Genomic DNA, 26,227 nt, shown 5'->3' on the forward strand with positions numbered 1-26,227 from the left:
AATCATTCTAAAATTCTGATTTGCTGCTCAAAAACATTTATTATGTTGAAAACAGCTGAGTAGAATTTTTTTCAGGCTTCTTTGATAAATAAAAAGTTCAGAAGAACAGCATTTATCTGAAATAGAATCTTTTGTAACACTATAAATGTCTTTATCATCACTTTATCATTTGATCAATTTTAAGCATCCTTGGTAAATAAAGGTATTAATTTCTATAATTTCTTTCCCCAAAAATTATTTCAGATAAATGCTGATCTTTGGATATTTCTGTTCATCAAAGAATCCTGACAAAATGTACTCAACGGTTTTAAATAATGCTAATAATAATAATAATAAATGTTTCTTGAACAGCAAATCAGCATATTAGAATGATTTCTGAAGGATCATGTGACACTGAAGACTGGAGTAATGATGCTGAAAATGTAGCTTTGATCACAGGAATAAATTAATTTTAAAATATACTGAAATAGAAAGCAGTTATTTTAAATAGTAAAAATATTTTTAAGATGTTACTGTTTTTGCTGTACTTTAGACCGAACAAATGCAGGCCTGGTGCACAAAAGAGACTTTTTTTAAAAGAACATTAAAAAACTTTTGACTTCTAGTGTATTTTAGATAGTGACAAAAGCAACATTTTTAATTGTCCTTTAAAATTTGTATCTAATACTTGTGTTTTATGGATTTATTTTTAACTATTATTGTTATAATATTATAATATTCATTAATATTTTGAATTAGCATTTACTTCTATATTTTCAGTTTTTATCTTAGTTTTAGATGTAGTCATTTTGTTTTCTGTTTCTGTTTAGCTTTAAGTTATGTTTCAGTCATTTTAATGTCAACTAAATCTTATTTTAGTTAGCTGCCAAGCCAAGGCAACAATTCTAACTTTCCTTTAGGTTTAATCTAATATTCATATTTTATTTAATTTTAATTACCAAATATTTTTTTAATAGTTTAAGGTTTAGTTAACAGTACCAGCATTGTAGATGTATAAAACTATTACTATTTACACATTACATTTTCAATGCTTTTGTCCGGACTTTAACTTGCAGATTTATGTATCCACCCGGACTTTTCTTTTGCGCTCAGAGAAATGCGTTCACCAAAGCCCCGCCCATTTGTTTCTGTCCAGCAAAAATGGCGGTGCCCATGAACATCGGAGCACTGTTACAATCAGAAATAATAGAAGACGCCGCGGACAAAGATGAGGGCATTTGCGTATTGGGGATATTTGGGAAAAGCGCAATGCAACCGGGATCAGCCAAAGACTCTCTCATAAACACCCTAGCGGATAAACACGTCTTCTCTCTCTTTGGCAGCGACGACGCTGACAGTCCAAGCGGGGGAACATCAATTCAAGCCTATTATAATCAAGAGAACCGCGTGCTGTATCTAGTATTAACATCTGTTTTTGACAACCGACAGCTTATACGGGCGTGCGAGTCTTTGACGGCGGGTTTAGGTCATGCAGAAGCGCATGAGTTTTGGAAAGGTGCAGAGAAAGATCACTGTTTACAGCTGCTGTATCTCTTCTCGCTGTGCCATGTTCTTCTGCTGCTTCATCCCACATGTTCGTTCGACGTCACGTACGATAGAATGTTTCGCGCTTTGGACGCGCTACGTCAAAAAGCGCTTCCACTGCTGCGCTCTGCGATTAAAGATTCGCCAGTATCTAAAGAATGGAAGTTAAACTGTCGACCCTGCCCTCCACGTTTGCTTTTCGTGTTCCATATGAACGGTGCGCTCAGAGTGAGCTCCTCTGGCACTGGCAATGGGACTGATGGCCCTGGAGGGGATAAACCCAAAAAACACTCTCCTAGAAGGCGCATGCAGCATGCTCTGGAAGATCAAATATATAGGATATTCAGAAAAAGTCGTGTTTTGACCAACCAGAGTAGTAACTGTCTCTTTACAGTGCCTGCCAATCAAGCTTTTGTATATGTAGTGCCAGGACCAGATGAGGATCCCATCAGCTCTCTTCTAGGGCACCTGCGGTCCAACTGCGTTTTGCGAGAAAGTGAAGGCGGCACGCCTGTGCCTCGGCAAAGGCGGTACCAACAAATGAGGCACTCCAACAGACAACCTTCTTTCAATGTAGAAAGCAGTCTTTCCTCTGGGGGGCAGTTGGTGGACTGCACTTTAAAAGAGTTCCTTTGGCAGCACGTCGAGCTTGTATTGACCAAGAAAGGTTTTGACGACAGTGTAGGTCGCAATCCGCAGCCATCGCACTTTGAGTTGCCTACTTACTCCAAATGGGTGCATGTTGCGCACAGACTTTATCAGGTTATGATAGAGAACAGTGAGGATGACGCAGCTGAGATCTCCCTCAAGGTGCAGGGTCAGCTTAAAGTGCTGGAGGGCTTCCTTGATGCAGATGCGAAGTTCTCGGAAAACAGGTGTCAGAAAGCTTTGCCGCTGGCTCACAGTGCGTACCAGTCGAACCTTCCACATAATTACACCACCACAGTGCACAAGAATCAACTGGCACTGGCACTGCGAGTGTACAGCCAGCACGCGAGAGGAGTTGCATTTCAGAGATACGCCTTACAGCTTCACGAGGATTGCTACAAGTTTTGGAGTAACGGGCATCAGCTTTGTGAGGAGCGCAGCCTTACGGATCAGCACTGCGTGCATAAGTTTCATCTGCTGCCAAAGCCAGGTAAAGAGCAGATTTTTCCATGGTTTGTTGAAGAAAAATTTGCTACTTTCTACTTCTGTTACTTCTGTTTTTTCTTTGCATTGCAGGAGAGAAGCCAGAAATGGACCACAACCCCCCTATTCTATACCATAATAGTAGAGGTCGCTCTACAAGTTCCTGTAACTGTGGTAGGAAGCAGTCTCCAAGAGAAGATCCGTTTGACATCCAGGCTGCCAACTATGACTTCTATCAAGTCAGTAGCTACAGGTTTTGTTCTACCATAAATATTCACTACACAAGCTTTATAGGATTAGTTCACGTCCAGAATGGCTGATATTTTACTCACTCTCATGTCATCCAATTCTTTCTTCAGTCGAAAAGACATTAAGGTTTTTGAGGAAAACATTTCAGGATTTTCTCCATATAGTGGACATGAATGGTGTTTGCAGAAAATTGCAGTTTCATTATAGCTTCAAAGGGCTCTACACAATATCAACCAAGGAATAAGGGTCTTATCTAGTGAAATTATCTCTAAAATGGTCTTGGTCTTGTTTCGGTCTCGACTGCATTTGTACTCGGTAGGGCTGGACGTTTAGTCAATTAAGCCGGTAATTAATAACTAATCAAAGTACCGGCTTAATTGACTAAACGCGGCTCACAATATCGGCGCGGCAACTGTTGCGTCCGGTGTAGACACGGTGTATAGTATTTAGAACGCAAGTTTAATTTGAAAAAAGAGCAACTTTTGGCGTTCGCTCTACATACGTCATCCGGTACAGGCGCATTTGATAGACATTCGTATCGCCCAATAAACGGCTCTGGGCATTCGTAAACCACGCCTCAAATACGAGAAAATGAACATGTGGTTCCCAGACCACGAATCATGACCAAGTCATAACGTGGTCTGGCGTTAGCCAGGCTACATTGAAGTCCACTATATGGAGAAAAATTCTGAAATGTTTTCCTCAAATATCTTAATTTCTTTTCAACTGAAGAAAAAAGACATGAACGTCTTGGATGACATGGGGGTGAGTAAATTATCAGAAAATTTTCATTCTGAAACTGAAATAATTCTTTGAAATTGTTTTTCATCATCTTAACTTTCATTCTCAGATGCTTGAGGAGAAATGCTGTGGAAAGCTGGAGAGGATCAATTTCCCTGTGTTCCAAGCTAGCACACCTGACCCTGCTCCTGCCAGTGATGAAGTGCCCAGACCTGGAGAGGTTCCTCCATCAGGAGAAGCTGATCGCCTAAAGGAGAAAGAGACTAGCACTCACACACCTGGTGATCGCACAAGTTTGAGTCTCGCTCTCAGCTTGGGTCAGTCAACTGACAGCCTTGGAACGTATGGTGATGGAGCAGAAGGTCAAGAGAAGAGGCCAAGCTTGGTGGACAGACAGCCCTCCACAGTGGAGTACCTCCCTGGGATGCTGCATTCCGGATGCCCGAAGGGACTGTTGCCCAAGTTCTCAAGCTGGTCTCTTGTTAAACTTGGTCCAGCTAAGGCCTACAACAGCCTCACTGGTTTAGAGCAACCTGGATTCCTCCCAGGCTCCGCTTTCCTCTTGCCCTGGGATGTTGTCATTCGGAGCCGATCAGAGGAAGATGTAGGATCGCTTGAGCCTCTGGACGGAGGTCCAGCCTCCTGGCCAGCACCGAATAAAGCAGCCGCTGGAAAGCGAGGCAGCGCTGGAGGAATTGGACGAGGGCGCAGACGTGATGACGTTGCTCGTGCTTTTGTTGGTTTTGAATATGAGGACAGCAGAGGGCGCCGCTTCCTTAGTTCTGGTCCTGACAAAGTAGTCAAAGTGCTTGGGCAAGGTGGACCAAAAGAACCTGCAACCAGATGCTTGAATTCTGATATGCCTTTATACATTCCCTCTCCAGCTCAAGGACGAGGGATCAAGCCACACTACGCTCAACTAGCACGTCTTTTTGTCGTCGTTCCAGATGCTCCTCTTGAGATTGTCCTAAACCCCCAGGTATAATATGTTAAAAAGTGCAAAGTCAGTAATTTTAATTTTCAAATTGAAGTATTTGCAATGTGCAACGTGTTTTGTGTTTCTCTTCTCTCCTAGGTCCAACCAGGTCCCCCTCCCTGTCCTGTCTTCCATCCAGAGCAGCCTGAGGTGGTGCTGCCCCCTGATGGACTCTGGGTGCTACGCTTCCCTTATGCCTACGTGACAGATCGTGGACCATGCTACCCTCCGAAGGAAAACCAGCCGTTGGCAAACTTCAGGGTGCTGAGGGGCATTCTGCGTGCCAACACGACTAGTTCAACCCCACAGTAACAAGAAACACTTAAAAGCACATTGAGATATCTGTAGGACAAGGACATTAAGTATGTTAAGCATCATTTTGGTGTCACCAAGCCTCTTTTTATTTTCAAATTCTAGAATTGTGGCTGTAAATACAAGCAATCAAATTAAGGAGCATTGTGTTTACAGTAAATAAAAACCTGCAGTGAGAAAAAGACAGACAGTGAATAATGTCATTATTAAACTATAATACAATTTTAAACTGAACTTACTTTTTACTACATTAGCTTTAAAGTATTAGTTCACTTCCAGCATAAAAACGTCCTGATCATTTGGTCATCCAAGGTGTTCACGTCTTTCTTTCTTCATTTGAAAAGAAATTAAGGTTTCTGAGAAAAACATTACAGAGTTTTTCTCCATATAGTGGACTTTAATGGGGATTGAAGGTCCAAATTGCAGTTTCAATGCAGCTTCAAATGACAGTAAATAAAAACCTGCAGTGAGAAACAAAGACGGACGGTGAACAATGTCATTATTAAACTATAATATCATTTTAAAACTGAACTTGTTTAATGTGTTTGCAAAATGGTGTCCACTCTGGATTTTGTGTTTGCTCTACACTTTTTGAGGTTGATGTTTTACATCATTTTTATCTGAGTAAAATAAAATGACATCTCAAAAACACTTGTTCCTTAGAAATAATTTTAAAATATCAATCTATTATGGTTGTGGTTACAGTTTTTTACATAAACTAGCTTGACACAGAGAGGCGCTATTTAGTTATTATGTGATCTATCTAACGTAATTACGACTTGGTACATCTTTGACATTCTCAAGTTTGAAAATACAAAGTGACAACTGTAATATCGTATAAACACTTAATATTTTCTCAGTTTAAAGTTAAAAGTACTTACTTTCGTTTTTAGTTTTATTACTTATCCAACTGACACATCACAAAGATAACAAATGTTTTGGTTTTTCGCTTGCATATCCTTTGCGCTCCCTCATTGGTCCGTCCACTTTTTAGGTTGGCCAATCAGCGTATTGTTGCTAGGCCGTTTTGTCTCATCTATTTGCTGGCCTGGCTGTCAATCAAACTGGGAGCTTGTATGGCGAGGCCCGATGCGCAACGGTGCTGTGTTTACAGAGCGCTGCTCTCGAGGTGCGTGGCTGATGAAGATACCTGGAAACTTTGTGCTGTGAAGAATGATCGCCTGCTGTTTTGCATGAAGTTGCAGCTTTATAGAGGGAGAGAGAATTCGACCAGCGCGATACCTTTCCATTCAAAGGTAGCATCTGTTCAATTATAATGCTTTCAGTGATAATCTTTTATAGGAAGTTCGTCTTTTTACAAATGTTATGTTTGCTATGTAGTATTTAGTATCGTGCAGTATATGACAGCACACTAAAAATGCACATTGTACATTTTAAGAACTTATATTTTAGTTTTAGATTGGATCTCAGTGCCAATAGGAGCTAATCTGGATTTAAAACTTAATGCATACAAAATGTCAACAATTATACTCTATAGCTGTCATCTGTGTAACGAAATTGTGCATGAAATCTAGATTGTAATAGAATGTTATGCCCTCAACACACTACTAGCAAATGTTGGTACATTAGGAGAAGAAAAACATAACTCTTTATGCATGAGTCATTGGCCATGAACACAAATTGCATGTTGTCAGTATGTCTAATTCGTGATTTTTTTTAAATGAGTGTTTACATTTATAAAAACATGCTGTTTTGCAACAATAAAAGCATGATAAAGTATGTAATTAACATTATCATTGCAAGCAGCTCCACAAGATCATTGCTTATCATGCATGGTATTAATGTTATTCAATACTTGCATAAATACACTCACATTGTTGCTTATGAAACATGCTATGCATAATCAAGAGTTCTTAGAGGGCACTGAAATGAAAGTGTGTCTATTTAATATTTTGCATTATTGATAATGTGTACTGTTTTGTTGTCACAATGTATGTATTTGAGTGACACTGGGATTTGTCATTTTAAAGCTGGCTTTTCTGAATTGGTTTAGCTGTGGGTGTTTTCAAGGATACGATTGCCAGAGGTGCTGAGCTGGTGCTGCCATCTGCACTCTCAGTCTGGTGGCATCTACTATGGCCTACATAGAAGCTGGTTCACTGACACCCACACATACTCATCTGACCTGGATCCATCGCTCTGACTCTCCATCTGACCCACTCTGTTTTTGAGGGTCAGTTTGTGCTGTTAGAATATGGACCGAGCTTGAGAGGTTATATTTAAGGATGACTGCACAAAGAGTTTTCAAAGCTGGTATATCAATTTAGAAGTCATTTCAGATTTCAGATCAAAAAAGTTTATTTTTCCTAAAGTTTTTGTCTTTTCTTAAAGCTTTTAGTGTGTGCATTCATTAATTAAGCATTTACTAAGCAATATGAAATCCTTTTAAAGAGATGCTTATGCTTGTGTATTATTGTAATTACTTTAACAGAGATGCTGTAAAATAAAGTGTTAATCCATCAGATGTATAATCGACAATTTGGTTTGAGCTAAATATCACAGCATATGTGTGTACGCAGCAGGGGCTTTTTAATTTGTGCTGACAGATTTCAAAGGACAGCAAAAAAAGGTGCTATTATGGGAGCTGCCTGCTGTGTATTATGTGAGCGATTGGGGGGAACGAGGGGGGGGGGGGGATTCGCCACCTGTCCGGGGGTCCTTGTCTGTTTAGATGCCCTTTTACTGCTTAAAATGTGCGAGACCTATTATTATGTTCTAGTTTGAACAGGCAAAACAAACAAAGCCATTTATTAAAAGCAGATTTTGTGCTGATGTACCTGCTGCACCATGTGTTATTGTTACATAATAGGCAGTTTTATTAAAAACAGCGGTTAACTGATTTGTGTTAGTGTAATACTTTGGGACGGAGGTGATATTGATTCACAATATTAGGCACTTGAAAACAGCCCATGTGTGTTTCCGAATTTATTCAGGGAAATGTTTTTTTTTTTTTTATTTAGTGCTGATCTTTCACATAAAAGATGTTTACATGTAGTGCACGGAAGGAAATAATAGTTGAATTTATAAAAATGACCCTGTTCAAAAGTTTACATACGCTTGATTGTTGCTATTATTGTGTTGTTACCTGAATGATCCACAGCTGTTTTGTTTTTTGTTTAGTGATAGTTGTTCATGAGTCCCTTGTTTGTGCTGAACAGTTAAACTGTTAAACAGTCAGTTTATTCACACTGAGGACAACTGAGAGACTCACATGCAACTATTACAGAGGGTTCAAACACTCACTGATTCTTCAGAAGGGAATACAATGCATTAAGAGCCAGGGGTGAAAACTTTTGAACAGAATAAAGATGTGTAAATTTTTCTTATGTGTCATATTTTTTTCATTTAGTACTGCCCTTCAGAAGCTACAGAAGATACTTACATGTTTCCCAGAAGACAAAATAGGTTAAATTGACCCTGATCTTCAAATTGAAAAAGATGCCCAGATTCACCCAGTGCATTGTGTTTCCTTCCTTCTGAAGCATCAGTGAGCATTTGAACCTTCTGTAATAGTTGCGTATGAGTCCCTTAGTTGTCCCTCAGTGTGAAAAGATGGATCTCAAAATCATACAGTCATTATTGGAAAGGGTTCAAATACACAAAAATGCTGAAAAACCAAAGAATGTGTGGTACTTAAAGGATTTTTCTGAACAACAGCAGGCAGTTTAACTATTCAGGAAAATCAACGAACTATCACTAAAAAAAAACAGGTACAATACAGTATGAAGAATCAAGTAATCATGTAAACTTTTGAACAGGGTCATTTTTATAAATTCAACTATTATTTTCTCTTGTGGGCTACATGTAAACATCTTATGTGAAATATCTTATTCAGATCAGTACTAAATAAAAATCAAATGAATTTTGTATGAGCCCTTTTATTTTGGTAAAGTAATGAACATTTTACAGATTCTGCAAGATGTATGTACACTTTTGACCTCTTTCATCATATTATTCAGGGTCCAACCACCATAAACCTTAAAGAAATAGTTTGTTTCTTCATCAGATTTGGAGAAAAGTAGCATTACATTACTTGCTCACCAATGGATCCTCTGCAGTGAATGGTTGCCATCAGAATGAGAGTCCAAACAGCTAATAAAAACCTCACAATAATCCACAAGGGATCCAAACGAATCTTGTACAGCGAAAAACTGTGTTTATAAGAAACAAATCCATCGTTTAACTTTAAACCATTAAGTCTAAAGCAATATTATGAATAGACGACTCAAGAATCCATTAGTGAGCAAGTGATGTAATGTAAATTTGTCCAAATCTGTTCCGATGTAGAAACAAACTTATTTACATCTTGGATGACCTGAGGCTGAAGTATTCCTTAAAGGGAAATGCATTTCCCCTGATATTCGACCATAATTGCAGTCTTGGTTTTGTAACAGCCGTCTGTATTAGATTTGTTTGTTGGGTCGTCAACTGTGTGGTCAGAGGAAGAAAGATCAGCCATGTTTGGACATTTGATGAATGAGATCTCTTCTTCACACGTGTGTTTGGTCTGCTCCAGACTAATTTGAATTGGTAAACACACAAAGCAGACAGAGACAAAGTGGGCACCGTTTCTGTGATCATGGCCTCAGTAATTATATTGGCGACAACCGTTTATCTTCATCTCATCTGTCGAGATCCGAATGAACTCCAGCCTCCGCATCTTTCGTAAATTTCCCCCATAATCGTTTTACCTCCAATTAGCCGTATACCAGCGATGCATCTGTCCTTTGTTGATCCTGTATAATTGTGTTAGAAATCGCATGAGGAAATGATGCCACGGTATCATTTGGCCAAATTATACAGCGTTCCTAATGGCAGAGCGAACACAATGGTGCTTAATTATGCCAAGGAGAGTCCAATTTCAAGCCTCACGCTGGTGACTAGAATACTCTCCGGCTGTATTTTTGTAAGGCCTGTTTGATCACGTCTCTGCCAAAGCAAATATAATCACAGAATCGCAAATAGATTCCCAGGAAACTTTGCTTGCAGTCTTTTAGGAATTGTCTAATTCAATTTGTTGAGTCACTGAGTTCATGTGATATTTAAAAAAGCTTTTTCTCTATTTAAAAGAGTTTTTCTCAACAGTCATGCTAGCCACGTGGCTTTTTTTGTTTGCTAACACTTTACAATAAGCTACTTGTTCATGCATTATTTAACAACAACTAACTAAGATTAATAAATGCTGTAGAAGTGTCGTTAGAAACCTGTTTACAATTGTATTCTACAATGGAAAAAACATTTAAAGCTTTGTTCAGTTTCTAAACATGTGCTTTATGACCTCAGCAGGGTTTTTTGCTGACGTTGCTGAGTCACAACAGCCAACGAATGCTTTTGTTTATGTGATAATTATGTCGGTTTGCAGAGATGTGGTTGGAATTCAAATATCTAATGATGTCACTCACAAGGCCCTTTTTCGATCTCAGGAATAGCTGCCCGCGCTTCTGGGTAATTAAATGAGATGCCTGCGGATTCTTTTAGTAATTAGTTCTGCCTTAAATCTCGTCCAAAGCTGCTGCCTCAACAGGCGAAAAGTTGCCAACATGCCACAATGACGTAAAAGAGGGCACACAATAAGTCAGAGTGCAAACTTTTTAATTGAATTCAGAAAATCACAACAAATTTGTGTGACCTGAAAGGTTAGTTGATCCAAAAATGGCAAGTGGGTCATTGTTAACCATTCCAACCGCGTATGACTGAAAAAGAGAAGTTTAGAATAATGTTTGCACTGCTCTGTTCCATATATGAAAGCAAATAGTGACCAGAAGCTGTGAATTTTAAAAAAGCACAACAAAGCAGCATTAAAGGAAGAATTCTGTCATTAATTACTCACCCTCATGTCATTCCAAACCTGTGAGACCTTCATTCATCTTCAGAACACAAAATAAGATATTTTAGCTTTCTGACTCTGTAGATGGCAACACAACTGAAACGTTTAAGACCAAGAAAGGTAGTACGGACATCGGTAAAACAGTCCATGTGGTATCAGTGGTTCAACCTTAATTTTATGAGGTTACAAAATACTTTTTGTGGGCGAAGATGTTTATGCAGGGTTAGAAAGCTCTTGAATTTAATCAAACATATCTTAATTTGTGTTTTGAAGATGAACAAAGGTCTTGCGGTTTTGGAACAACATGAGAGTAAGTAATTAATGACAGAATTCTAATTCTTTTAAATACGACTTGATGACTTCAAATGACTTCAACTATAAGATTTGAGAGTGACAGTGTAAGGAAAATGTATATAAATTTGAATAACTAACCTAAATTTTGGTCTCGTTTTTTCAGAAATTTGTCATATGCCTTGAGATATAACACAAGAACTACTCCTTTTGCATCCCATGAAATGTTTTGTCTGATAATATATGGATTTGTTTTGTTTAAACTAACTACATTTTACTAGGGATGAATCCATTGAACAAAGACGAGGGTTGAAATCATACACGTTTGGTCCGGCTGTCTTCGGGTGTTTGAGCCCACGTCATTGGCAGGTCTCCAGCTCTCTGCATTAAAAAGCTGCCTCTCATACAGCGCAGCCCCCTTCTAACCCGAGGGCAGGATGAACGCAGGACCACACAATCACAGTTAGCTGACAGACAACAGCTCACAGAGGCTGTGATTCATGCCTATTTGCCTGCATTTGCGCCGTGTTCTTGTGAATGACGTCCACTGCGTTCGCTGTCTGTGTGTCTTGCTGACGTACACTCAGTTTTCAACATCATTTCGCATCAATCTGCGTCATTTGTGACACCAAAAATGTAGGAATACACTGTAGGACTTTACGTCCACACTTTACTTCTTTATACATTCATTTGCACAGGTACAACATGTCAAGCTTGTCTTAAAGGGGCTACTACACTTTTGTAGCTTAAACTTTAATATGTAAATTGAATTTTTCGCTTTGATATATAGATCTATTTGGTGGTTAGTGATACCATATATGTGAGTTCTTAACAATGCATATTACTAATCAAAAATTACATTTTGATACATTTATAGTAGGAATTTTACAAAAAATCTTAATGGAACATGATCTTTACTTAATTTCCCAATGATTTTTGGCATAAAAGAAAAATCTATAATTTTGACCCATACTATGTATTTTGGGCTATTGCTACAAATATACCCCAGCAACTTAAGAGTTTTGTGACTTAAGTTTTGTGGTCCAGGGTCACATATGTGATTTCTGAATCACCTACAAAAAATTGGCATCAGTTTTTTTTTCCGCCTTAATAGCGTTTATTTGATAAGAAATAAGGTAAAAGATGTAATATTGTGAAATATTATTTAAATTCAGAACTGTTTTATAAATTATTAGAACACTTGTATTTTCACCAGCTAAAAAATGATTTTAAGTCAGTTATTATTATCTTTTGCTGTAGTGTGTCAGTAAGAAATATTAATTTACATTTCCAAATATCCATTTTGCCATTAATTGTGATAATAGATTTTTGTTTGCACAAAGAGGCTGACAACAGCCAGTGTTTCACATAGAGATCTCATCTCATCATTATCCAGTCTGTCTGGAGTTAATAGAACAGCATTCATTTGAATAGAAATCTTTTGTAACATTATAAATACCTTAACTGTCACTTTTGATCAATTTAATGCTTCCTTGCTAAATGAAAGTATTCATTTTTATCTTTTTTTTGTTAAATCTTACCCCAAACCTTTCACTGGTAGTGTGTTTAGACATTTTATTTAGTTCTTTTCCTTAAAAGTGTGTGAATTTCCCCACAGGTGTGCTCTCATCTCTCCTGAAGCTTCACCACGGCCCTCACCTGCGTGCTCCACTGTTTCTCCTGTGAGTCGTCCTGGGCTGACCGGCCCTTGCTGCTCCGCCCCCGCGCCGTCTCTCCTGCCACGGTCACCATGACGCGCTCCAAAACCTTTCAGGCCTACCTGCCCAACTGCCATCGCACATACAGCTGCATCCACTGCCGAGCACACCTGGCCAACCATGATGAGCTCATCTCAAAGGTAATCAGCTATGTGTCTTTTTTAGGCTCTGTAATCTTCATCATATACCTTAATCAGGTTTGAATAAAAACAAGGCTGTGAGAGATACACTCTTAAAAAATAAAGTTTCCAAAAAGATGTTTTTGCAGTGACGCCACAGAAGAACCATTTTTGGTTCCACAAAGAACCTTTGCGGTAAACAGTTCTTAAAAGAACCATTTTGAAGAACATTTAAGAAATCGATAGAACCTCTATCGACTATTAAAAAACCTCTTCTTCATTTGAAAGTTGCCATGAATGTTCAAGGATCTTAATGGAACCGTCGATGCCAATAAAGAACTTTTTTTTTTTTTTTTAAGAGTGTAGACTTACAAATTAATTAAAATTGTTTTATGGAGTTTATGTCTTTTAAAGGAGATATTGGATGTCTATTTTCCATTTTTTAGAGTCTTCATGAAATGTCTACAAAATACTTTGGTTAAAATTCCTCGTTTTTTTACTGTCAAAAACAGCAACACGTTTGGGTGCATCTCTTTAAATGATAATGAGCTACTGCTCACCCCACCCCTCTCTTGCATTTTTTTGTCTGTTTGGTGTTGTGTTACCATTAAAAACCAAACTAATCCACTGCGTCCTCAGTGCCTCTCTTGTCGGGAGAAAATGAATGTTCACTTTTACATCTAACTACAAAACACCTGCATTGCTTACGAGATATTGTTGTCGCTACAGCTGCTTGAGCGCAGAGAAAATGGCGGACAGCATACAACTGCCTGAGGGTAGAAATATGCTAATATAGGACAGTCTGTAAGCAGTCATGGGCGGGGCTTGAGCAGTATAATATCAAACTGCTCAGAAAATCAAAATGGCTTGAAAATTGAGACTGTTTAGGTTTTATGGGGATTAAAAAAAGGATAAGGTTAATGGATTTCCATCATTGTAGGATGGTTGTGTCCACACACTGCTAAGACAACATTTATATGCAAACACCATGTAAAAAGGAATTTTTCATTGGATATTCCCTTTAAAAATCATTTGTAATATCTTTCTGTGATCTGAACATTCGGTATGTTCTGTAAAAAGTTTTTTTTTTTTTTTTTTTTTTTAGAAATTAATACTTTTGTAAGGAATTAATTAGCTCAAATTTATAATGATTCAAATAAGGAATCGAATCGAAAGATTCGAAACTTGATTAAATTGATTCAGAATTAATAGATTACACTTCTTAACCATTCGTCCAGCAAAGTGGTCAATTCAGCATAATGTATTAACTCAAAAGGTTTATATTATGTTCCTGGCCAAGATCACAAATAAACCAAAATATTACGTTAGGAAATTTTAAAGCTGAGGTAGCTTGATCTAAACACAGATAGAACTTTTGTGAACATAAAGTCAAGACACTTCTTTTAATGAAACAATGATTTATTGAACTACTCTAAGACACAACGCTAATCTACTAAACACAAATAAACACACACACACACACACACACACACACATTCACACTCATACAGTTCCGGGGATGAGAAATTACTGAGTTGAGGAGAACCCCAAATGTTCTAGTATCTTAACTAGTTCTTAGATCGCAACCTTAGAAAATCACAAAAGCAGAGACTTAGCTTTTAACTACTTAGGGAGTATTTTGCACCAGTTTCAGCGAAGTAAACAGAGATCTTGTTACTTGCGTTTGTGCCGGGAACGGGGGTTCCGGGGGCTCGTCTGAGCGAAAGTTCTGGTTGGTTGCTGGTCGATGACGTAGTTTGGGAAATCCCTCGACGTGGAGGAGTGGTTTTCTGGAGCCGATCTTTCGGTTGCCTGGTTACGCAGGTTGATGCGTTCGGAGCTCTTCTGTATCAGAGTTGCGAGGCTTTGAAGAGTTTGGCAATCACGAAGTTTCAGTTTGTTCTGTAGAGTTTTGATGGCACCGTCGCGTGCTTGGTCGAGCGGTCGAGCGCAGATGGAAAAGCACTCAAACCACAAGAGGCGAAAGGCGTGAGGCGAGAGCTGGGAGCTCTGAGTTCGCTGAGTTCTTGCTGAGTTTGCTTAGTTCGCACAGTTCTGTTAGAAACATGAAGTTTTAAACGGGCCGCTAGGGCACGTCCCACGATGCTGGGATCCAATGGCATTGCTGAAGGGGCGGGTCACGCCACCCCCTTTTCGTCCTGTAATTCCTTCTGGTACGTAACTTATTAGGATATGGATTTCTCTGCAATTTTTGTTATTAACTTCAATAAACTATTTCGATGCCTAAAGTATACACTATCATTTTCTCATTCATTTTGCTGTGCATCATTCATTCAGACAATTTATTACATATCAAATAAAGCTATATTGCTTGCATGCTAATACATTTGATAACTTCCTTTCCTAAAGGCATATAATGCATAGATTAAACTCCAATGATCACATAAAACACATAATATAAAAGAAAACATGAAAACATATGATACTGTTGAAAAGCTGATTGTTTCTTAAAGATTGTCTCTGCAGTGTACTCAATTGAGACGCTGCGTTGGATTCGGAATGTCAGACGAGAGTGGGACAGGAAGTCCGAAAAACCATGTGAGTCACGCTGGACGTATCATGTGCCATGCCAGCTTAATTTCAGAAGACTGGAGGTTTGTTTCTTAGGTGCTCTGAGACAGAGAGCATTTTCTTCTCTCTGGATGCGTAAGTCGCAGATCTCGACAAAAGCGGTCCATACAATTAGCGTCTGGTGATTATCATGTGATGGTCATGTCTCAGCATTTTGACTGAGAAAGAGGGTCCTTTTGTTTCTTTGGAATATGGCCATTTCTGTTTTGTACGTTGTTCTGCAAGTTACAATCTTCTTGTACTCCTTTCGTGAATTAATGTTAACGGGGCAGGCCGGGTCAAGACTAGTGAAGACTTGTAGACTAGCTGGCGTCTACCAGATGGTCATGTGCTGGTTGTGATTAATTTTATGGCTGGCTTGATTCTCTGCAGTTTGTGTGGTGCTCTGTTGATCGAGATCCTACATAATTCCCCCTTTTGGCTGGCGATGTTCCTGGTGTAACATCGGCAGGCACTGGAACAAGAAGGAGAGAGAGAGAACAACACACGCACAAGACACAAACAAAATCTCCATCACTAGCTGAATTCTGGTGCAGGAATTTAGTTATTTTGCCTGGTACAGTTAGAGGCACTTGCAATAACGTAGGGCCGCATCGGTGAGAATTATTGTTAATTTGGTGGTTTTGATTGACCGGAGTATCGGGAGTTCAATGAGGCGGTGTAGACGTGTGTTCGATCAGGTGCTACGTCAGACAGTGCATGGGATCGTATTCAAGGCGGGCTATCCATTAAGGAGTCTCTTTCTCGTAGCGCATGGGCCATGGGAGTAACTAGGCGTTGCGTTTGAGCGTAACCGTTTTGGTATGACTGTGAACCGTTCGTTAAGATTTATGACGTTGCTAAATCGTAATTCAGCTTGGAGTTTGTTCGCATGTCGTTTTAAGGTGGCTAGGTTTAGAATGTTAAACAGAGTGCCTACAGCCGCACCAGCCCCAGCAGAGCGCCCAATAATCGTTTGGGACGCCGGTTGTACCCGCTTAATTCAGCCTGGGTTACGATCATTTTCTGTAATTAGCGCAGCATGTGGTTCACATCTGCCTGCATGTGGGCAAGGGCTTCCCGTGTCTGACGGGTGTCGGCCCAAGACTTTTGGGGGCTGATAGGGTGTAGTTTGGTCTGGAAAACATCATAGGGTCGAATCGGCCATACACCTTTAGAGGTAGACTTTGCGGTTAGCTATTGGTAATCCTGATTACGCAGAGAAACAGGGCGGTGAATCATAACATCTACCTGGAGATAGAAAATAACAATGGGACAGTTAATCACGCGGATCATGGTTTGGCGGGGTCGCCTAATATGTTAACGTTTCTGGCAATGATTTGCAAATAATATGGTGTACTGAGTCAATCCCATCTTCAGGGGTCTAGACTTCAAAGAAAAGTTAGGTAAGTTTCTGATAAGGGCAAGAAGGAAGGGGAACACATAGGAAAAGAGAGAGAAAGGAAAACACAAAGAGACACAATGACACTGAATGAGGTTAGACAGTAAGGACAAGTGTCACATGTGTGGAACAGCTCCTCTCTGCTGGGCGGAGGTTGGACCTAGCAGTGCGGCAGAGGAGAATGTTTAGGTGATTTGTGTTGTGTTTGGGAGGTTAGCTGTGTGTTTACCTAGAAGGATAGAAATCATGTTAGTGTGAGGCATAGTCATGAATTGTCGGTCTGTGTCAGTGGGTTTGGTCTTCCCCCTTTTTCTGTTAGTTGGAACCCCAATGTCTCTTTATCTGCTTTAGGTGAACCCATCGAAGAACTGGCTCGCTGCGCCCTTGTTCGATTCTGGTTCGGTCGGTAACAGGCGAGAGCTTGTGGGATTGCTATCAGTGGGGTACGGACTTTCTCTGACTGGCGATAGGGAGTGTTCTGCCAAGGATGGCGAAACCGTAATACCACACTTTGTTTCCAACACTGAGTTCCTTGTGCGAAGGAGATAGCATGGGGCTTTACATCCAAATGTCTCTATATTTCCTGCATCATTTCTTTCAATTTTGAGTTATGCTCGGTGGCTTGGGTTTCTTGGTTGAAGCTGGCAACACATCAGGCATCCTTCTATGTAATCTGCCACATCTTATTGTATGCCAGGCTACTGTGCCACCTGTTTGAATGGGTTGTAGGTGGTTTTGGCCCCACAGTGCACTGCGCATGGTGCATCGTATGCATGCCTAAGCCTCATCCCCCTTTGGCTCTGAGGGACTACAAGCTTTGGCGCAGTTAGGGGCTCAGAGACATATGTGAGGGCACCATTTTGCAGATGCAGCATGTTCTTAATAGATTGGAGGGTGCGGAGGTCTGAAGAGGTGGATAAGTCAAGTGTAGAACTCGTAGGAGAGTAAAGTTCGAAGATGTGAGCAGAAATGGGTAGGTCTGCTGATGTGGGAGGAGGAGGGGTGTTGCATACCGATGGTATGTTGGTGGCGGGTAAGAGCTGAAGCCATCGGGATGGGTGGGAGGGCATGAAATGTATTGAATGGTTGTGATGGGCAAGGGTCGCTGTTGAGCCGGACCACGCCCGTTTTCAGATTGCCCTGGTGATTGTCTGGGCAGTCATGGACTTACGCTGTGGGCATCAGTTTCATTGGGCCACAGTCCGGGACGTCCTTTGCAAAAGAGTCCCTGTACTCATGTAGAATTTCTTTAAGTCCTTGGTGATCTGCTTTCTTGAGTCTGGTGTCCTTTGGTAGGCTTTGGTGTCTGTGCTTCGTTGCTTTGAAGAGATTCAGGTTGCCGGCTGAGTTTTCCTGCCCAGGGGCTAGCACTGCGACAGATACTAAAGTGTCTTGGACATTTATGGCAGTTCTGAGTTGAGGGGGACCTGAGTCCCACGCTTGCAGTGAGCAGAGGGAAGGGCCTTGTTCTTTGTTGCTTGGCGTTGAACTTGAGCTTGGCCTTGACTTTGACACTGCATTGTCACTAAGCAAATTGAAGGCAACGTCTGTGGCTTGACACTGCGACTCATTGGGGACTACTGACTGGAAGGGCGATGGCTCACGGACTTGCGTCCACAACTTCAGGTGCTTAAAGTCTATCACGGGTTTGAAGCGATTTAGCAGATCCTTTCCTATGAGGAGTGGATAGTTGTTTAGAGGTGAGATGTAGACTGGGTGGATGAGATTCATCGGTCCCACTGTTAGGTGAATTGGGGCCACATGTTTCAGCTGTAGGCCCATGTTTGAGTATGCTTGCAGGTTCAGTTCGCACCTTTGGAGTTTGAAAGTTCCATCAGTTATCGTTCTTTGAATTTCCTCAAGGAGTTCAGTTGACATTAGAGTGATGTCGGCTCCTGTGTCTATAAGGGCTTCCACTTTGACATGACCCTCGATGGTGATGGGAAGGTAAAACTTTCTCGTTGTACCTTTCTCGGTGAGATCGCCTAGGAGTTGAGGGGCTGGAGTTTGAGATGAGATAGGTACGAGTTCAGGACTGATTCTGTGTTCTTCGGAGGAGTGGCAGACGACCAGGACAGCACTTTCAGGTGACTGAGTTGTTATATCAGCAGGTGTTTGTTGGAATCTTCTGTGATCTGACGTGTCATGTGTTGAGTCAGTTTCTGTCTCTTGCTCTGGATGTTTAAAGAAGCTTTCTTGTCCATCTGAAGTTATGACAGTTACAGTGTTCTTGGGGTAAGGAGAAGAGGTGCTGTTCTGTGTGGTTTGTTGGAGTAGGTGGTCGTTGCCTTCTTGTTTGGCCGCTAGTCAGGCCGCAGTGGGTTTCTCTTTCTTTTCCCACTTCCGATCCTCCTTTTTGCGTTTGAAGAACTCTTGCATCATCATTTTCATCAGTTCTTGTGAATCAAAACACGGCAATGTCTCTTCTTCATGTATAGATTCAGCTTGAGCTTGATCAGTGTGGGATCTTTGTAAGTTCTTTCGTCGATTTGTTGGACTGGTTGCATTAGATTCCCACGAGCCATTTCCTGAGCTTCCTGATGAGGTTGGCTGGCTCCATGATCTCTCCCATCGATTCTCACAAGGTCTTGGATGGTACCAGGATTTTTCCCAGTAGCGTTCAGGTGAGTGTTGTCGTCCGCGTGGTCCATCCCAGCGGTCGTTTCTTTGTGTAGGTCGGGCGCCAAAGTGAAAGTCACGTTCTCTGTTGAATGAGGATGGTCTCCACTCTCTAGGAGGTGGCTTGAAGCTTTCTTGGTGTTGGGCGCCCTCTAGGGTCATTTCTTGACATTGTGTGTTGAAATCAAGAACTGCAGTAGACTTGGTGCCTTTTTCTGACGAGATCTTTTGCTTGCCGTAGGCTTTGTGCGCCAGGTCTCGCAGCTGTTGAGACGTCATTGTTTGTGGGCATGCAAGGACGCCAAGGTGGTGGCTTACCGCAGGATGGAGATTTCTCAGAAAGAGAGTCTTAAAGTTCATGTCCTGCTCCATGTCAGGTTTGTTGCGAGCTCCGAAGTATGCTTCTCTAAGCCGGCTATAGTATGCCTGGGAGGATTCATGACGACCCTGTTTTGTCTCCAGGGCGGCCACCAGTCCTTGCTCTGATTCCGGGACTGCAAATTCCTTGATGAGGGCTTGGCGGAGCGATTGGTAGTCATTCTTTGTGTGAGAAGGCTGTCGGTCCAGGAAGCTCCGCACTTCAGGGCTGGATGTCGTTCGCAGCAGATAAAGTCTGTCTTTGTCAGTAACGTTGGGTCTCATTTCTAAGTGAAAATCGACATCATTCAAGTAAGAGTGGACGTCTTGACCATCTGGCACACTCGGGGTGAATTTGCTGATGTTTCGGGTCAGCTTGTCAAGGTCTTTGAGGTCCATGCCATGTGATGGGTTATGGCTGGCCTTGGGGAGTTCTCGTAGCTTGGGTGTGAAGTAGGTTTCTTCAGAGGGAGCTGGTGAGGGTTTCAAAGTTGCTCCCTCCGCCTTTTTCTCACGTGACGTTTCAGGAACATGGGACCCGGGCCTGCTTAGCAGGGGTGAGGCAGGGGCCCGTCGCGTCCTGGTTGGCTCAGGGCGCAGTTCATAAGCATGTATGAGTTCGTTTTTGACACTGTCCAATTCCTCTTTCATGTCGTCAAGTTGTTGAGTGCGGTAACTTATCTCAGTTCTTGCCTCGTTCAGATGTGTTTCGAGGGCTTTAATTCTGCTGTTCTTGTCTCTGAAGTCCAGCCTTGCCTTTTTCAGTAGCTGCTCGGCGTACTGTAGCTCGTCGCTGAGTTCGGCGCGGGCTGACTTTGCTTGCTCCATTTCTTGTGTGTTGTTAGCTAGAGTTTCTTGTAGTCTAGCGATCTCCTCAGTTGCTCTGGGACCCGTCTCGTTGGACCCTTCCCGTCGATCTTGAGCCTCCAGCTCTAGCTGCTCGATGCGTCGCTGTGCGCGTTTCAGCTCCTGCTGGAGATAGGCGGCTTGTCTGTCGCTCAGTTTGAGGGAGGCGATGAGGGTGTGACTCAGGGAGCCAGTGATCTTTGCTAGCTCTTTGTGTCCGTAGCTCTGGCCTGGATCGTTTTCCATGATGCTTGTGATGTTGTTGTCCAGTTGGTCTTGTGTCTGGTGTTTGACAGCTTCGGCGGCTTTGGGTAAGAGGCTGTCCGTCACGGCGCTTAGCCAGATTTCCAAGTCCTCCCAGTGACCAACGGGGTCTGTTGGGCAAGGCATGTTTTGATGCCGTGAGGAAAGACCAGACCACTGACTGACACAGACCTGTAGAAAGAAGAACAAACAAACAAAACAAACAAACAAAACCAAAACAGTGGTGTGAGTGTGGTGGTGTCAGGTGTAAGTGGGTTTTGGGTGTGTTGTGTTGAGGTGAGCGTGGTTCTCCCCGCAGGTGGTTCACTGGTGTGCACGCCTCCAGCTAGCGTCGCTGTGGAGGAGGCGAGGGGGTACCCACGGGCGTTGTAGCTAGAACAAAGAGAGGAAGGAGGAACAAACACCCACAGCAAAGAACGGCGTAGTCGTCGGCTGCTTCCCCCTTTTTCTAAAGAGAAGAGACAACAACAAAAGGAACACTTTGGGAAGAAGGTAGAAAGAGAGAGATTGGGAGAGAGAGGGAAAGTGAAATACACCTTTCTGGCCGCAGAATGAGTACAGTCAAGTTTTTTTTGTTTTTTTTTTTTCCAACTTGATGTATGCTTCTAGATACGGTGCTCAGAAATGGGAATTTCAACACGCCAGGACTATAATTGTTATTATAATCTCCTCCGGGATGAGGGAATATACAATAACAATGACAGTATTGGCTTTGCAGCTGGTAGGATTGACACTGTACACCAATCAGAGCGTTGCTGGAAACGGGTTCACGACTGGCGCCTATCAGTCCTCGCTGGATTCGTTGGGACCTTGGCTGTCGGGTTCCACGATTAGAGGGGAAAGTGAGAGTTAGACAAGTTTAATTGGCGTTTTCAAGTTGTATTAACATTGATTAAATGTCTTTTAAACAACCAAAATTCTCTGCTTTTATGATTCTCACAGGCACAATCGAGGAAATAGCAGCAGTAGTCAAATCAAGAGGAGGACAGCTAGGTGAAAGAGAGAGAGTGAGGAGAGAGACAACCAATTGGAAATGAGGTTTCACTCCCAAGTCAGGGAATATGACAAGACTTGATAGGACAATTAAAGCCTTGGTTTGCAAATTAAAATTGATGTTTCAATTCAGTAATGATTGTGGCAGAACTCAAACTGTAACGCTTTGTTAAAGTTTTAGTCAGCAGTTGTAATCAAATGAATCAGCGCAAACCATTGAGGTATGGGAAAAGGAACAACTATTGATTGTAACAAGGAGTCGTTTTCAAATCAATAATGATTGTTCCTGGTTATGATTTAGAAGTTTTCATTAAAAATTGGTCAAGGAAATGATCATTTCTCTATTCAACGTGTATCCTTGCCGTCTGAAAAGGGGAAATGTGATTATGATTAAACTTAAAATTAAAATGTTCAATTAAAATCAAAAATTTTAATTGGAATCAGAAGTTTAAATTAGAGATTAAAATTTCCAAATAAAAAAAAATGTTTAACATAAATTATCACCTTGGCAATGAAAGTTGGTGACCAAATTAAAATGATGCCTCCTTAAAATTGACTACAAATAATCAATGTTAAATCAATCACAGAAATTGCGGTGTGGCAAGGAGATGTGATTATTTATTAAGATTGATCAAAGTAATCAAATTAATCAGCTTAAACATAGTATTTGATTATAAAGCTTGTAACAGTTTAATCTGGCAATGCAAACAGTCAAAAAGGCGAGAGCCTTAAATCGAAACAATAAAATGTTTTAATTTGAGATTTATGATAGGGCTTTAATGGTTTGTTACAATCGCATCAAAAAGAGATTTAAGTTTAAAATTGTCAATATTCCTGTCACATGGGAGGAGGGAAGAAATACAAGGAATAGTGTACAGAGATATGAAGTAAAGAAGTTTGCAGAATGATCGTTAAAGTTCAAAGCTTGTGATTGAGTCACCCAAACAACGTTACACACACTGAGTTCAAACACAAAGGATCACCCTAACGCTGTGTGCTAACTGCTATTCTTCAAAGCCAGTGGTTTTACATAGGCTTAGCTTTAGCTAGTTTAGCTCTACCACTTGTTAGCGTTAGCTTTAGCTAGTTTAACTATCCCACTTGTTGTTTACAAAATGAGCGGGCGGACTGCGCCTGCGCAACGAAACTCTGCCCCGGAAAAGGTGTGTTAGGATATCCGGGTCACAGCGTTTCTATGGCAACCACCAGCGTGTGGTTCAGCAGTCTTAAATACAATGCATGAAATGACAGGACATTTCGGAATTGCAAAGCAAATAAGCACTATTTAGATTCTTGTCTCAACTCGTTAGAGTGAGGCACATATATCCACAGCTTTACTGCGATTAATGCAACATATTTCACAGGTCTCGGCGGACCTTAATTCTGTGCTTGTCTGTTTAAACAACACCACAGCACATATGGACTCAGCCACACAATTTTAAGATCTCAAAATTTCTCCCATAAAGCAACGTGTGGGTGCTCGCGCTGAGCGCCACGTCTTAACTTCACTAACGTTAGTTTTAAGTGAATATTTGGTAAAAGAGCATTAGGTCGCGAGCCTAAAGATCTTAAACCGGGAGTCAGCTTAAGTTTTCACTCTGGAACTCGCAGGGTAAAACACTAGCTGCAAGGCCTTTTGACAGAGATGAAAAACAAGGAACACGCTCGTTTTTCTTCTTTTCTTTGTCTCAATTTCTAAAACTTTACTGCCGTTTAAATTCTTTACACAACAACTCAAAGTTATGCTTTCATTCATTCCAGACTGGCAGCCACAATAAAGCATACAGTACACAATAAACTGTTTCTCTGTCTTTGAACTATTTCTTCCGGATAAAATAGAACAAATACACATACAGAATGACTTGTTTTATGTTCAAATAGTTAGATGTGTTCGCGTTATCTTCTCCACCATCTGTAAGGAATTAATTAGCTCAAATTTATAATGATTCAAATAAGGAATCGAATCGAAAGATTCGAAACTTGATTAAATTGATTCAGAATTAATAGATTACACTTCTTAACCATTCGTCCAGCAAAGTGGTCAATTCAGCATAATGTATTAACTCAAAAGGTTTATATTATGTTCCTGGCCAAGATCACAAATAAACCAAAATATTACGTTAGGAAATTTTAAAGCTGAGGTAGCTTGATCTAAACACAGATAGAACTTTTGTGAACATAAAGTCAAGACACTTCTTTTAATGAAACAATGATTTATTGAACTACTCTAAGACACAACGCTAATCTACTAAACACAAATAAACACACACACACACACACACACACACACACATTCACACTCATACAGTTCCGGGGATGAGAAATTACTGAGTTGAGGAGAACCCCAAATGTTCTAGTATCTTAACTAGTTCTTAGATCGCAACCTTAGAAAATCACAAAAGCAGAGACTTAGCTTTTAACTACTTAGGGAGTATTTTGCACCAGTTTCAGCGAAGTAAACAGAGATCTTGTTACTTGCGTTTGTGCCGGGAACGGGGGTTCCGGGGGCTCGTCTGAGCGAAAGTTCTGGTTGGTTGCTGGTCGATGACGTAGTTTGGGAAATCCCTCGACGTGGAGGAGTGGTTTTCTGGAGCCGATCTTTCGGTTGCCTGGTTACGCAGGTTGATGCGTTCGGAGCTCTTCTGTATCAGAGTTGCGAGGCTTTGAAGAGTTTGGCAATCACGAAGTTTCAGTTTGTTCTGTAGAGTTTTGATGGCACCGTCGCGTGCTTGGTCGAGCGGTCGAGCGCAGATGGAAAAGCACTCAAACCACAAGAGGCGAAAGGCGTGAGGCGAGAGCTGGGAGCTCTGAGTTCGCTGAGTTCTTGCTGAGTTTGCTTAGTTCGCACAGTTCTGTTAGAAACATGAAGTTTTAAACGGGCCGCTAGGGCACGTCCCACGATGCTGGGATCCAATGGCATTGCTGAAGGGGCGGGTCACGCCACCCCCTTTTCGTCCTGTAATTCCTTCTGGTACGTAACTTATTAGGATATGGATTTCTCTGCAATTTTTGTTATTAACTTCAATAAACTATTTCGATGCCTAAAGTATACACTATCATTTTCTCATTCATTTTGCTGTGCATCATTCATTCAGACAATTTATTACATATCAAATAAAGCTATATTGCTTGCATGCTAATACATTTGATAACTTCCTTTCCTAAAGGCATATAATGCATAGATTAAACTCCAATGATCACATAAAACACATAATATAAAAGAAAACATGAAAACATATGATACTGTTGAAAAGCTGATTGTTTCTTAAAGATTGTCTCTGCAGTGTACTCAATTGAGACGCTGCGTTGGATTCGGAATGTCAGACGAGAGTGGGACAGGAAGTCCGAAAAACCATGTGAGTCACGCTGGACGTATCATGTGCCATGCCAGCTTAATTTCAGAAGACTGGAGGTTTGTTTCTTAGGTGCTCTGAGACAGAGAGCATTTTCTTCTCTCTGGATGCGTAAGTCGCAGATCTCGACAAAAGCGGTCCATACAATTAGCGTCTGGTGATTATCATGTGATGGTCATGTCTCAGCATTTTGACTGAGAAAGAGGGTCCTTTTGTTTCTTTGGAATATGGCCATTTCTGTTTTGTACGTTGTTCTGCAAGTTACAATCTTCTTGTACTCCTTTCGTGAATTAATGTTAACGGGGCAGGCCGGGTCAAGACTAGTGAAGACTTGTAGACTAGCTGGCGTCTACCAGATGGTCATGTGCTGGTTGTGATTAATTTTATGGCTGGCTTGATTCTCTGCAGTTTGTGTGGTGCTCTGTTGATCGAGATCCTACACTTTTATTAGATCAATACTTTTACTTGATCTTAAATTGATCAAAAGTGACAGGAAAGCCATTTATATTTTTTCTAAATATTTCTATTTCAAATAAATGCTGTTCTTTTGAATTCTCCATTCGTCAAAGAATCTTGAGATATTTCTTCAGCTTTATATCAGCATATTAGAATGATTTCTGAAGGATCATGTGACACTGAAGACTGCAGTAATGATGCTAAAAATTCAGCGTTTCAATGACAGGAATAAATTATGTTTTCAAATGTTTTCAAATTGAAAATCGTTATTTAAAATTGTTTTAATATTTCGTAATATAGATGTATTTACTGTATTTTTAATCAAATAAATAAAGCCATACAAATATGTTAAAATATTACCTCAGACTTCTGAACAGTGTATATGTTTTTGCCATCCAATTGTGAATTGCATTGTGGATTTTGTGAGAGCATTTGATTCTGTTCTTTCAGAACGGAC

General features: G+C 40.8%; 2 protein-coding genes across 2 annotated transcripts in view; both read left to right on the forward strand.

The window, feature by feature from the left end:
- Positions 1-1,140: 1,140 nt before the first annotated feature.
- smg8 (SMG8 nonsense mediated mRNA decay factor) lies at positions 1,141-5,411 on the forward strand. The gene is made up of 4 exons (XM_073829727.1): positions 1,141-2,662; positions 2,749-2,894; positions 3,755-4,624; positions 4,721-5,411. Exons 1-4 carry the CDS (start codon positions 1,141-1,143, stop codon positions 4,931-4,933), a joined length of 2,751 nt encoding a protein of 916 aa, XP_073685828.1. The 3' UTR covers positions 4,934-5,411.
- A 604-nt stretch (positions 5,412-6,015) lies between these two features.
- Positions 6,016-26,227, forward strand: part of ypel2a (yippee-like 2a) — a 29,025-nt gene continuing 8,813 nt past the window's right edge. Inside the window, exons 1-2 of the mRNA XM_073829644.1 lie at positions 6,016-6,189; positions 12,691-12,930. Coding sequence (XP_073685745.1) covers positions 12,823-12,930 — 108 coding nt within the window. The 5' untranslated portion in view covers positions 6,016-6,189; positions 12,691-12,822. The remainder of the gene's footprint in view (positions 6,190-12,690; positions 12,931-26,227) is intronic.

Source organism: Garra rufa, chromosome 23, assembly GCF_049309525.1.
Source record: "Garra rufa chromosome 23, GarRuf1.0, whole genome shotgun sequence".
NCBI lineage: Eukaryota > Metazoa > Chordata > Actinopteri > Cypriniformes > Cyprinidae > Garra > Garra rufa.